Genomic DNA, 15,068 nt, shown 5'->3' on the forward strand with positions numbered 1-15,068 from the left:
TTTGCAGAATTCAATCTTGCAATGGATAGAGGGGAAAGGAAATCTCTTGTGGTTTAAACCACAAGTCAACATGTTTACATTCACATACACAAATCAATATGAATTCATTCACCTTATCAGTGTGACAAAAAGTCTCTAACAGAATTTAACATAAAGTGGGCCCCAGATCAGTAATTTCTCCAGGTGACCGGAAGAGACAGATGTAAATGCAAATTCTATCTCAGTCAACAGTGACTGTGAAAGTTGTCTTTCAATTTTAGAAATAGAAATGTGAAGCATTTATTCCATAAATAATGAAGGATCTATTATGCATAGTTGAGGGGCTTCTGGGAATTAGGGGATACAGCAGTAAATAACACGCCACAGGCCTCTGCTTTCACAGTGGTCATAAGCAGAACCTGACACAGGTTTTATACAAAAATATAGGACTGAGGAACAATCTATACTGTCATTACATACAGCTCAAATGGGAAAAAAATTCACAGATTTTGAATTAAACAATGACTCACATGCATACATATGGCAAAATCAGCAGCATCTTTTCTTTTACTACAGCGAGGATGAAGGAAGAAGCATCCAATTCTGTTCAAGTAATTATAGATCTTACAGTTGAGTGGAGGCTTCCAGTTGGTGTTTCCTCCTAATAATTTTAGAAAAGGTATAAATGATGGACAAACAGGAGAAAAGACTGAAAACTGTATCAAGGGAAAATACTAAACTTTTTTTTCCTAGAGAGAAAAGTACTACAGAGAATATGGGACAACTCAGGTCTTGCACAGGGATCATCATCTTATTACTTTAAAATCTTGGAAACTTAGGCCAAATTCCCTGAATCTGCCTACTCATGTGAAAACTCACAGGGATGTTAAACAAAATCTAAAGTAATATGTGTGAAAATTCTTTGAAGGCATCATTCTATATGAACACAAATTAATTTTTTTTATAAACATGCCACAGGTAGGCAGTGGAAATGAAGAGTAATCAGGAAAATTAGACCTAATAAAACTTTATACTGGCTAATTTATATAGGGAAGTATATTTCTATCTTTAATCCCAATTGTCCTCTTTATAAGCTATTTCTTCTCAAACATGAACTATATCAGATACTCACTATACTAAAACATATGTAAACCCAAAAATCATCTCCCTCAGTCCTGGTCAATGGTTTATAGAGAGATTTATATGAGGATACATAATTGTAAGAAAGCAAGGATGAACAGAAGAGGCAGTTGTGGCATGCTGGAAATAACACTAGTTCTATAGCTAAGAGACCAAAGTTCAAAAGCTTAGTGCTTTTTATTAGTGATCACTTTAAAAAAACAATAAATTTGTTTCCTTTTATTTTTTAAAATAATAATAATAATCAGTAACTACGTTTGTATCAACAGTAGAGAGTCTGACACATTGTAGGTGTTGAATAAAACCATTTTCACTCTGTATCAAAAGATGTATGTTGCCCAACACGGTGGCATAAGCCTGTAATCCCAGTGACTCAGGGGGGCTGAGGTAGAAGGACTGAGAATTCAAAGCCAGACTCAGCAACTTAGCGAGGCCCTAAGCAACTTGGCAAGACCCTGTCTCAAAATAAAATATAAAAAAGGGCTGGGGACGGGGCTCAGTGGTAAAGCATCCCTGGCTTCAATACCCGGTACCAAAAAAAAAAAAAAAAATTATAAAAGATATATAAACTTTGGGTCACCAAAATGGGCTAATGTTTACCACAGAGACATGTAAAAAGAAAAATATTCTAGCAAAGTAACTATAATGCAAAGTAACAATATTCAAATTATGTTCTTATGTTTAGGAAGGTTCATAAGGAATTTCTTGTAGGAAATCATATTCTGGGGAGAGGTGTATCAAATGCTTTTCTTTTTAATCATACCTTGAAAGCCCCAAATAAATGTTCCTTGGTTAAGATGCCCTGGTAGATGACCAAAAAAGTTTGACCAATTATCAAAATCTACAAAAACTATATGGGTCATGGTTCGCAGGTAATCCAAATCAGGAAGCTCGACTTCTTCCTCTGAGAATACAAAAACATTAACATGAATTCAGTAAGAATTTGTTATAAACATTCTATTATCTCAGTCTAAAAGATATTACAGGCCTATTAGGCAAAATAATTAATTTCACATGTTAATTATTGTCTATCTGAAACTTTTCATGTAATCCAAATCTATACATGATATAGTTTATGCTTAAATCAGATAAAAAATATTCAGAATATTCCATAATTGATTATATATCTTTTATAAATATCTTTCTTTGATTTCAAGGCTTTAAGTCATTCATAAAAGGAAATTTTAAACAAATCACTGTACTAGAAAAACGAGAAAACCAAGTGTTAAGGCTATATAACCAAGAACTTACAACTCACACCATCCACCAAAATAAAATTCCAAGGTTAACAGCAATATTCCTGTCACTAGAATTTGCTTCTTTTCATAATCTAGACTGATTTATTAGTCTAGATTAAATTCCCTAGAGAGCCCAGCACAGTGCCACATATCTATAATCCCAGTGACTTGGGAGGCTGAGACAGAAGGATTCCAAATTCCAACCAGCCTCAGCAACTTAGTGAGACCCTGTCTCAAAATAAAAAATAAAGGGATGGAGATGTAGCTCAGTGTTAAAGAACCCCTAGGTTCAAAAGAAAGAAGAGGAAAGGAAAGAATAGAAAATTCCCTAGAGAGCAGAAATAAGATAACTTACAACCCGTTGCCATAAATTGATGGTAAAAATAGGTGCTAATTGCACATTAACACCTCTCATCATAAATAAGTCTTTTTCTTAGTTCTCTCAAATTCTTTCATCTCCTTCCATTCTCCCTCATTCTTTCTCTCCTTTCCCATATTTCATACTTTTTTACCTTGACAAGGACTTCATGTTTCCAGTATGCAAACTTTTAAAATATTAGATTATTGCCAGGTGCAGTGGCACAGGCCTGTAATCCCAGAGGCTCTGGAGGCTGAGGCAGGGAGATCACAAGTTCAAAGCCAGCCTCAGCAAAAGCGAGGTGCTAAACAACTCAGCAAGACCCTGTCTCTAAATAAAATATAAAAAAGGACTGGGGATGTGGCTCAGTAGTGGAGAGGCCCTGAGTTCAATCCCCAGTACCAGCATCTGCCCCCAAAATAAATTCTCTTAAAAATGATAAGTTTTTATTCTGCCTAATAGTTTTCTTCAAATATACTACCACCATCTCCTTCCATTTCCAAGTCACTTTACATCTTCAGGTTGTTAATAATTTTATATTTAGATATTATAATCATCTTGAATCAAAAACAGATTAATGCAAAATTACTGAGAAAAGCAAAAGCAAAACATAAAAACATAAAATGGAATGACCACAATTTCACTGTCTACGTTGACTAAGCTGGACATGATTTAATCCTTTCTCAATGAAGCATGCTACGCCCAAAAAAGATCATGATGCTGAGTTTATATGTGCGAAAGAGCAAGCCTTAAAAACTCAGTGTTTCATAGCTGGGTGTGGTAGTGCACACCTGTAGTCCCAGCTACTCAGGAGGCTGAGGTAGAAGGATCACTTGAGTTCACAAGTTTGATCAGCCTGCACAACACAGTCCCTGTTTCCAAAAATAAACAAATAAATAATAATAATAATAATGCTAACATGGTTCACAAAGACATTTTATAGCCAAAATTTTCACGTGTTCTCATTGTCTCCACTATTATATAACTCACCATGAGCTACTACTTGTTTAAATGACTACAGACTTAAAATTACACTCTAAAACAACAGAAGATTAAACCTCTAAACAAAACAAAACACAATAATATGAAAGAAGGAAAGTTTAGAGTTAGTATCAACAAGGGGATTCATACCTCAATTTCTCTTTAGTTTCTTACTACCACGTTTAACTCTACTTCTAATTGCTATTTTAATTGTATGTTAAAACTTTGCTTCCAAATAAATGGCAACAAAAATACACAAATGCTGAAACTGCCTTTAAGATTTCTTATGCCTAAAAATTAGGCCAGATACAAAAAATAATTTCATCTATTTTATTTTTAAAGAATCTAAATAGTGGAAGAAAAATCTAATAATATTAAGGTTAGAGTTTCAAATCTTTCAGAAAGACTATCAAATTCCTTTTTCTCAAAATCCCTGTGCCTTTTGTAAAAGAATGAAATCTAAAATATGTATCATTTAAAGTCAATACTCTTCCCCCTTAAGTTCAGAAAGTGGATGAATAGAGTAGTAGGAATACAAATTCCCAAAAAGTATATGCTGCAGTAATTAAGTGAATGATGTATCATCCTGTTTCTTGATTCAAAACTGAATCATTAGCTTTCATAAAAATGGTGGATGCACTGCATGTTCTTTTTATAGTACTATGTGAAATGTGCAGAATTGTAAAGTCATACCTATATTGTGCCAGCTTAGGTCATTCTCAGCTCCTTTCTCCATTTCTGAGTTTTTTGGACAGTTCACTGCCTGTTTCAGTTTTTTCTCTGTACGTGGAGCACTGGCAGTAAACTTGTATGTGCTCCCTTTTTCAGATCCAAAATGAGCCACGTTGGGTTTCTGTAAGAAGCCGTGTTTTCTATGGAAATGTTGCTGAGCACTCTCAGGATTATGAAATGCTTTGGTGCAGATGCCACACTTGATTACATACTGCTGCTCCTCTTTATCCCTCTTCTCTTCTCTGTGTACTTGAAGGATATGAATGTTCATGTTGGCTAAATTCTGTGCTGTTGCTGAACACAAACTGCAGCGAAACCATAGTTTACCAGTATCTAGCATGATTTGGAGACATCTACCATAATCTTCCTTTCTGTTGACTTTACAGATGTAGCTCTCACGGCAACCACAGGTTAACAGGTTACTGGTCTCTATCACTGGAAAATCCTCCTCAGTTTTAATTGAAGTTTCATTTTTTTCTGACACAAACACATAATCTGTGCTGTGGTGCTCCTTATAATGACTCAGAAATGCTTCTTCAACATTAAAGATGAGATCACAAAGTCCACAGAAGTATTTAATCTTTATTTCATTGTTGTGTTCATCTTGGCAATGTCGGTACAATGTTTCTACCTTATGAAAAGTCTTTTTGCAGTGAGCACAGCTGTATCTATGAAACTGGTGACTTGCCAAAGATAAGCAGTGTTTTTTAACACATTCTTGGGACTCAAACATATCTTCACAAATTCGACATTGCCATTTGCCTCTTGGAGGACTATTTGCTGGGATATGATCAACGGTAATAGCTGAAGGAGGTTTGTTAGCAGCCCAATTACTCACCATAGAAGATGATGGCGAAGTTTCATCTTGTATCTCATCCATCTCATAAAAATATCTGTGCCCATTATGAAATTCAGTTACATGTGCCATGATAGTATCTTTCTTCATTAATTCCTTTTTGCAAGTCCGACACCAAAAAATAAAGTTATTCAAATGTGCCCCTCCATGAATCCGACTCATGTGTAAACGGATAACCCCTGAATCTTCACACACCTTTCCACAGACCACACACTTGTAACACATTGTGTTTGCTGAGAAAACATGCTTTTCTACTGCATCTTCACTTAGGAATCGCTGATTGCATTCACAAAACCAGGTTTTAATTAATGACTTTTGTTTCTGGACACAAACCACTCCTTCATACCTTTTATCTTCTAAATTCATCTTCTTTTTTGGAATGGTGGTGCAATCCTGGGAGCTAGATTCTTTAATTGACATAGTTCTTTTTAGTGATGAAAACTGTGGTTGATCTAATAAATTCAAGTCAGAAGGAGGTTTGTTCCCTTCACTGCTGTGGCAATACAGTAAGACTGATTCTTCTATTGAGTTAATGACTCGGATTTTGTGTCCTGAATTCTGCTTGTGAATTAGAGTGCTGGTTTCATCCACAAAGACCTGGTTGCAATTTGGACAATAGCCTCTTAATATGAATTTTTCTGCAACCTGAGTAATGCTTTTCTCAGCTATAGCTACAGGTCCAGCACTACGACAACGAACCCTAAATCGCATTAAAACAAAACAAAACATTTTTTGTTAAGTATTTTCCAAATATACCATCTTTGTCTTTTATGACAGGTGTTTTTCAATAACCTACATATAAACATCGATACATACTTTTCAATAAGAATGCAATTTAATGATACTGTATCATCTCAAAATACCTAAATATTATCTATATTTTGTTCATTTCTAACCCATACACAAAAGGTTAAAACTAGAATCAGAAGATTAAGAAATATTCAGGTAAATATACAAATATTAAAGTCAGCATCAAATGTACTGATAGATGACCATATCACCCTATCAGACAAGCAAAGTGACTCTCCAAATAATCAAACTATTTGGAGGAACACCCATATAAGATTCTAGATAACCTTGTTTTAATCCTTTAAGAACTGATTAATTTTATGTCAGGCATGCATATGCTATGCCTAAAGAGAGAAATTAAATAATAAACATATGCAACCATTATTACAGTCACTTTGAGAACACTACATCTTTATCAAAAAGAAACCCCATACACTTAATTCATTTCCTCCCAGTGCTTCCCAACCCCAAGCAATCACTGAGCCCTGTGCAACTACTTTCTGTTTCTGTAAATTTCCCCATTCTGGAATTTCATATGAATGAAATTGTATAGTAAGTGGACTCTTTTGACTGGTTTATATAATTTAGCATGTTTTCAAGGTTCCCTGGGTTTGTAGCGTGCACAGTATTTCATTCCTTTTAAAAGTAAATAATATTCCATTGTATGGATATGCCATATTTTGTTTATTTGTCAGCTGATGGACATTTGGATTTTTCCCATTATCAAGTATCATGAAGAATGCAGCTTCAAACATAAATTCTTTGCATGGACCTATGTTTTCATTTTTCTTGACTGTATTCTTAGAAGTGGAAATTGCTAGGTCATGCAGTAACTCTATTTTAATTACTTAAGAAAAAAAAGAAACCTGTTTTAAATGAATTAAAAAGAAATCACAATTTATCAAAATCTGCAGGTAAAAGAGTGCTCAGAGGGAAATCTATACCTGTAAATGTTAATATTAAAAAAGAAGCTGGGCACAGTGGCACATGCCTGTAATCCCAGCAGCTCAGGAGGCTGAGGCAGGAGGAATGCGAGTTCAAAGCCAGCCTCAGCAAAAGCAAGGCGCTAAGCAATTCAGTGAGACACTGTCTCTAAATAAAACAAAAACAGGACTGGGGATGTGGCTCAGTGGTCGAGTGCCCCTAAGTTCAATTGCTGCTACCGAAAAAAAAAATAGAAGATCCACGAAAAAGAAGATCCAATGTCAATCCAAGCTTTCACATTAAGAAGCTGGAAAAAGATAAGCAAATTAAACTCAAAGTGGTTTTTTGTTTGTTTGTTTTCTGGTATTTATTTATTTAGGCTATTGAAGATTGAACTCAGGGGTTCTTTACTACTGAGCTATATCTCCAGTTCTTTTTATTTTTTTATTTTTTATTTATTTTTATTTTTTTATTTTTATTTTTTTGCGGTACTGGGGATCGAACTCAGGGCCTTGTGCCAGTTCTTTTTATTTTTTATCTCCAGGCAGGGTCTCACTAAATTGCTCAGGCTAATCTCAATCTTGTGCTCCTCCTGCCTCAGCCTCCCAATTCCCGGGATTATAGGCATGCAACATCATGCATAGCAAACTCGAAGTTTAGAGAGCAGAAATTAATGAACAAAGAAATGGGCAAACACACACACACAAGAAATGGGCAAACAACAAAGAATCATCAGTGAAACCAAATGCTGGTTTTAAAAAAACTCACAAAAAAATTTTAGGTAGATTATAGAAATAAATATAAAAATCAAATATTTTTTTTTGGGGGGGTACTATGGATTGAACCCAGGAGGGCTTTACCTCTGAGCCATATCTCCAGCCCTTTTAATTTTTTATGTTGAGACAGGATCTCCCTAAATTGCTTAGTCTGGCTTAGAACTTATGATTCTCCTGCCTCAGCCTCCAGAGTCACTAGGCATATACCACTAGGCCCAGCATTAAATTCTTTAAAAAAAATATGAAATAAGCTGGGCGCACAGTGGCACACACCTGTAATCCCAGTGGCTCAGGAGGCTGAGACAGGAGGATCACAAGTTCAAAGCCAGCCTCAGCAAAAGTGAGGTGCTAAGAAACTCAGTGAGACCCTGCCTCTAAATAAAATAGAAAATAGGGCTGGGGATATGGCTCAGTGGCCAAATGCCACCAAGTTCAATTCCTGGTAGCACCTTCCACAAAAAATAAAACAAAACATAATCTTGAAGCAAGAACAGGCAAATACAAATTACACTCAATGAGATTAAGAGTTTTGTGCATCAAAAAGATAAAATTAACAATATGAACATGCAAATTATAGACTGGGAAAATATACTTAAGAATATCTGAATTGTCTTCATGTAGTAACAAAACACCTGAGGCTGGGTATTTTATAAAAAAGGGATTTACTTAGTCCACAGTTCTGGAGACAGAGAAGTTCAAGATTTCTGCATCTAGCAAAGGTAGAAGTACCTGTGAGAGACAAAAGCAGGTGCATGCAGAAGAGGCCAAACACACACGGAGGCCTTGTTTTCTAACAACCCACTCTCAGGGAAACCTATCCAGTCCCATGAGACCTGACCAAGTCCATGAGACAGCAATCAATCTCCTCTCAGAGTGGTATACTCATAACCTACTTACTTCTTAAAGGTTCTACAACTTCTCAGTACCATTACATGAGGGACCAGGCTTCCAGCACATGAACGTTTGGAGTACTAACCATATCCAAACCATGACACATATAATTCTAGAAAGTCCCATAATCTAGCTAGAAATTTGACAGAAGTTTGTATACATAAAGAACCCCAGTTCACTAAAGGATCAAACAATCCAATTTTTAAAATAGGCACAATACCTTCAACAGAAATTTCATAAGCAAATAGTGCTCAGTATCATTTATCAAAAAAGCTTAAATATTAAGATAACAATGAAACACAAGAACAGGTAAGAGGAAAAGTCAGGAAACATCAAATGTTGGCAAGCATGAAATTAGAAATTTTGTACCTTGCTCGTATAGAAGTAAAGTGGTACAACTACTATGAGAAAATATTTAGTTGTTTCTTATAAAGTTCAATATATGGTTACTTTTCACCCAGTAATTCCACTCTAACATGTTCATCCAAGAGAAATGAAAATATATGTCCACAAAAAAACTGTGCAAAATGTTCCCAGCAGCTTTATTCATAACAGCTATAAACTGCAAAAAGAAACCCTACATGTCCATCAACATGAGAACTGATGAACAAACAATAAGCTAATAGCTCTAAGTTTGTGCATGTGTTCTGTGAGTATGTGAATGGGAGGTGAGAAGGTTAAAATAGTACAGTGGCTTTAAGTTAACTAGATTGGAAAGTATCATAAGTATGTGAAAATTAAGTTTCAATGATAGGCTAAATTTATTGAGTAATGAATAAGGATTCCAATATGCTTTCTCTTTGTCTTTACAATGGAACTTTCTAAGTTATATATGAGAGGAGGGAGAATAGTATGATGAACCCCACTGTAACTTTCACAATCTGCTTATCATCACATGACACTCATGTTTGATTTATATTCCATAAGTTACTATTTTGAAGCAAATCCTAGATATCATTCCATTCCATCTGTTAAACACTTACATTTGTATCTATAAATGAAAAGGGCTTTAAAAAAATTGTGATACTATGAGACACCTTTTTTTAAGGTGATACTATGAAACACCTTAAAAATATTAGTGTTTTGTTTGTTTGTTTTGGCAGTATTGGAGACTGAATCCAGAATGATTTACCACTGGAAAACACCTTTCTTTCACTACGCTAAATTTGGTTAATTTCTAGGAAAATGTATATTCTCATATGAAAAGGAGAAAAATATGAATTGAAAAGTATTTATTGAATCCTCCCATTGATGAACAGCTCATAAAGATTCCCTAACCGCTTAAGACTAGAACTGTACCAACCTGAAATGGGCAGTGAGCTCCATGTGGGAACGCAGTGTCTGGTGACAAGCCACACACTTGACTTGAAATGGAACATCTTTGCACAGAGAGATCAAAAGTTTCTTTGCATAAGACGGAAATGATACTGGATGTGCTATTCCCTTGTCAGCTGAAAGACAAAATAAACTATAACTTGCAAAGTCATACAGTGATCCAACTATTCTCCTCTTTACCTTTCTCAACAACAGTTGAATTAAGTAAAACAGTGTAGATGTAATTATGAGGGAAGTCATTTTTTAGTCTTAAATACAAAAGATGCCTTATATTCAAATCAGAAGTTCAGCATTAAATGCAGAGAAATACCCAAATTTCAAGATATGAATATAACGAAAATATTATCCTGAATAAACGTGTTCTTCCAAGTTTCTCTTCACTCCTCAAAGCAGTCCTCCTCAAAGTAATCCCTACTCAAATAAATATTGAGAATCTTTATAAAAAGTAAAAATGCAAATAAAATCTTTCACTTTCATAGTTCTAAAACTAACAGGAGAATAAGTAACATAAAGAATGATACAAGAAGTATGATAAATTAGTTAAGATTAATAATTTGCACCAGAAGAAGATATTAACATACCGCCCAGTTTAAAGCTTTGATGGAAATGATTCTTTCCAGACATATGCTTCATACAGTCATCCTTGTTGCTAAAAAGAAGATAGCAGCTTGGACATGCAAAACACTGAATAACCTGAGGAAGAAGGTTGTTGTGATGTCCATCATCTGCAGTTTCCTAAAATATAAGGCAAAATTGTATTATAGATAACTAAAATCAATATCAATTTTTAAAAATTAACTTTCAAGTTTTCTATCTGGAAAATTCTATATTAATTTTTAACATGAAAACTTTTCTTCCCTAAGTGTGAATTACAGAACTTTTATCATAAACAAAGTAATTTTTGAAACTTAAAATTTTTTTCTTCAAGAACAAATTACAGCCATCTTTCTGTGTTAATATAAAAGAATATTTATATTTTTAATTTCTTACATACATATTCATATGTAATATATTAATAAAGAAATGTGATCACAGAACATGCACTCTTCCTCATGGTTTGCTTTGTTTACTCTCCTGCAACATAACTGATATTTAAAAATAAAAATTCTTTTGTAAACTTTTCTATGTAATCACTTAAAAAGACATATAGAAATAAACTTACTGGCGGGAAAGGCATTGATTTATCAGATATTATCATCTTATAGACTTCTGCCTACTAGTTTTCTGGTTCCAAAACAAATCAAGGAATTCCTAAAAATCAAAAGGTGTAGGTCTAATTCAGACCTCTTACTGGTTGCAAATTATGATTCAACCACTCATTTCTATTTTTTTTTTCTATGTTTGGGATTTCTTTTCCCATATAAATAATGCATTATCAGGAGTGGCACTATAGGGGAAAAGGATGTACTTACTTGAATAAAAAGATACTACAGGGCTGAGCATGGTGGCACATGCCTGTAATCCCAGCGCCTCAGGAGGGTGAGGAAGGAGGATCATCAGTTGGAGACCAGACTCAGCAACTTAGCAAGGCCCTAAGCAATTTAGCGAGATCCTGTCTCAAAATTTAAAAAAGGGCTGGGGTGGTAGCTCATGGTAAAGCACCCCTGTGTTCAAGTCCTGGTACCAAAAAAAGGAAAAAAAAAAAAAAAAAAAAAAGGATACTCTAGGATTGCTTTTTACAAAGGCTTAATATATATTCATATATACCTAGTACTGAACAAACCTATCAGAAACAGATTTTGTATCTTTTTCGTTTTGGCCAGTCCACCAGATATGATACTTAATTCTATTTTAATATGCATTTTCTGTCTATAACTGAGCTTGAGCCTTTATTCATACATTCGTTGGATATGTAGATATGTTTTTTTTGTTTTTTGTTTGAGTTTTTTGGTACCAGGGACTGAATCCAGGGGTGTTCAACCACTGGGCCACATCCCCAATCTTTTTGTACTTTATTTAGAAACAGGGTCTCACTGAGTTGATAAGGCCTCACTAAGTTACTGAGGCCTACCTCAGCTTGAGAGCCACTGGGATTACAGGTGTGTGCCGCTGCACCCAGTTTGTGCATATATTCTGTAAAACTCTTGTTCATATTTTTTAGCTTTATTTTTCAATTGTTTTGTTTTTTCCCCTTCTAGAATAAATTTATATTAGTCCTTTGTTACTAAATCAATTCCTCTATCTCATCTTTCACTTTGCAATTATTTCCCCAAACACTTATCCATTAATTTTGTTTATGGTCACTCTCAAATTTCTTATAATATAGGTACACCTCTTCTAGCATCTGAGTTTCCAAACTTGGTTTAGAGTCTCTTTTATCTTAAAACTGGAAATTTTTTTGTAAAAGAAAAGTGTTCATTTATATGTGTGTGTATGCTTAATATAAGTATAATTTAACTTCTTATTAACAGTCTTTAGCGTGATAGCCCTAAAACTTATATTGTGCCTTCTTGTATTTACTATCAATAAGTATGCAACAGATTGCAGGACGCTTATCAGATGCAACAAGATGACAGATTACATTTATACTGAACACTTTTCAAGTACCACACACAAGGATTCTGAATATGTTTATCCATTTAATTCTTATCAAAATGACCTGAGCTACCATTTTAATTATTTATAATTACCAACACTCACCACCCCACAAATTGTACCCATAGAAGAGACAAACCTATCGTTCAAACATGGTTTTGTCTCTTTGGTTATAAATTCTATGCCCTTTTCACCACTCTCCACAATACCTGCTCCTGTTTTAATTTCATGAGGTAAGTCCTATGCAAAAGAAGAAACACCTAGAAGGACATTTTGAAGCTAGACAGTTCTAAATGATATGAAAAACAAAGGCATTTACTAACTACCAATTTATATAAGTTTCTCCTACTTGAAGAGTCTTAAAGTAAATCAATCTTAGTTCATTTGAGAGTTATAAATTGGTTTTTTAAAAAGGTCTAATTATTTGCTCAAAAAAAACCACAATCAGAATCTACATAAAAAATTTTACAAAAATATTTTTTTTAGTTGTAGATGGACACAATACCTTCATTTTATTTATTTATTTTTATGTGATGCTGAGGATCAAACCACTCCCCAGTGCTTCACACATGCTAGGCAAGCCCTCTACCACTGAGCTACAACCCCAGAGTCCCTCCACATAAAATTTTATTGGAACATACTTATTATAAAAGTATGGCATAACCCCAGATAGAGCACTAATCTCCAAGATATAGAAAGAACTCAAAAAACTTAACACCAAAAAAAACAACCCTATCAATAAATGGGCTAAGGAACTAAACAGACGCTTCAAAGAAGAAATACAATTGATCAACAAACATGAAAAAATGTTCATCATCTCTTGCAATTAGAGAAATGCAAATCAAAACTGCTCTAATATTTCATCTCACTCCAGTCAGAATGGCAATTATCAAAAATACAAGTAATAATAAGTATTGGCAAGGATGTGTGGAAAAAGGTTGTTGTAGAACTGCAGATTGGTGCAACCACTTTGGAAAGTAGTATGGAGATCCTAAGAAAACTTGGAATGAACCCACCATCTGACCCAGCTATCCCACTCCTTGGCCTATACCCAAAGGACTTAAAATCAGTATACTATAGTGGCGCAGCCACATCAATGTTTATAGCAGCTCAATTCACAAAAGTTAGGTTGTGGAACCAACCTAGATGCCCTTCAATAGATGAATGGATAAAGAAACTGTGGTATGTAAAAACAATGGAATATTATTCAGCCATAAAGAATAGAATTATGGCATTTGCAGGTAAATGGATGGAGTTGGAGAATATCATGCTAAGTGAAATAAGCCAAGACCAAAAAAAAACAAAGGCCAAATGTTTTCTCTGATAAGTGGATGCTGATACACAACAGGAGGGGGGTGGGTAAGGGAAGTAAGGAGGAACATTGGATTGTGTAGAGGGAAATGAGGGGAGGGAAGGGGTGGGGGGAAAAGATGGTGGAATGAGAAAAACATCATTACTCTATGTACATGTATGATTACACAAATGGTGTGACTCTACATCATGTACAACCAGAGAAATGAAAAGTTGTACTCCATTTGTATACAATGAATCAAAATGCAATCTGCTATCATGTATAACTAAATAGAACAAACAAAAAAAAATGAAAAAAATTGAAAGATTAAAAAAAAGTATGGGGGCGATCCAAGATGGCGGCCTAAAGGGAGACTGCACCCCCTGTCGCTCCAGAACCCAGGAGTTAAGAAGGGGAGGCATTGAGAGTCTCGGACTGAAATAGAGCCACGGGTGAGTCTGCCCACTGGGTAAAGCTCGGCCTGGGGGGCAGGCCCAGATAGAGGTGGCTTATCGGAGCCGGGCAGGGCAGCTAGAGTCATCCACAGGCAGCCCTGCGCACTCCGGCGGTGGGCCCCGCCCACACAGCCAGCTACTCCAGGTTCTCGGAACGGAACTGGCCTGCTAGTGAGAGCCTTTCTGACCAGAACAAGCTCCGAGTCCCGGAGCCAGTGCAGCTCAGCATACTCTGGCACGCAAGCAGATTCAGGGTCCAGACAGGGCAGCCAGAGACTTCCCCAAGTAGTCTGGACCCCTGCGGTGGGAGGTGCTGTTCAAGGCTAGCTTCTCGGAGCTGATCGCCCAGTGAGAGACTTTCTACATAGAACCAGCCACAAGCCCCCGAACCAACGGAGAGCCTCGATCCGCAAACAGCCTCTGGGATCAGGGCAGGGCAGCCAGAAACCTCTTCAGGCGGCTCTGCCCACTCCGGCTGCAGGCTCTCTTCTCGGGCGATCCAAGATGGCGGCCTAAAGGGAGACTGCACCCCCTGTCGCTCCAGAACCCAGGAGTTAAGAAGGGGAGGCATTGAGAGACTCGGACTGAAATAGAGCACGGGTGGGTCTGCCCACTGGGTAAAGCTCGGCCCGGGGGGCAGGCCCAGATAGAGGTGGCTTAGCAGAGCCGGGCAGGGCAGCTAGAGTCTTCCCAAGGTAGCCTTCCACACTCCGGCAGTGAGCTCCTCCCACACGGCCAGCTGCACGGTGCAGGCCGACAGTGAGAGCATTTCAGCACAGAGCCAGTTC

At 36.2% G+C, this 15,068-nt stretch overlaps 1 protein-coding gene across 18 annotated transcripts in view; it reads right to left on the bottom strand.

Annotated features, from left to right (window-relative positions):
* Nucleotides 1-15,068, bottom strand: part of Znf451 (zinc finger protein 451) — a 100,699-nt gene that overhangs the window by 27,536 nt on the left and 58,095 nt on the right. For all 18 annotated transcript variants that reach the window (XM_047557672.1, XM_047557659.1, XM_047557666.1 and 15 more), the window contains 5 exons: nucleotides 10,581-10,734; nucleotides 9,968-10,115; nucleotides 4,390-5,984; nucleotides 1,883-2,023; nucleotides 510-640 (listed from right to left, as the gene is read on the bottom strand). In XM_047557672.1, coding sequence (XP_047413628.1) covers nucleotides 510-640; nucleotides 1,883-2,023; nucleotides 4,390-5,984; nucleotides 9,968-10,115; nucleotides 10,581-10,734 — 2,169 coding nt within the window. The remainder of the gene's footprint in view (nucleotides 1-509; nucleotides 641-1,882; nucleotides 2,024-4,389; nucleotides 5,985-9,967; nucleotides 10,116-10,580; nucleotides 10,735-15,068) is intronic.

Source organism: Sciurus carolinensis, chromosome 7 (genome assembly GCF_902686445.1).
Source record: "Sciurus carolinensis chromosome 7, mSciCar1.2, whole genome shotgun sequence".
NCBI classification, from domain to species: Eukaryota; Metazoa; Chordata; class Mammalia; order Rodentia; family Sciuridae; genus Sciurus; species Sciurus carolinensis.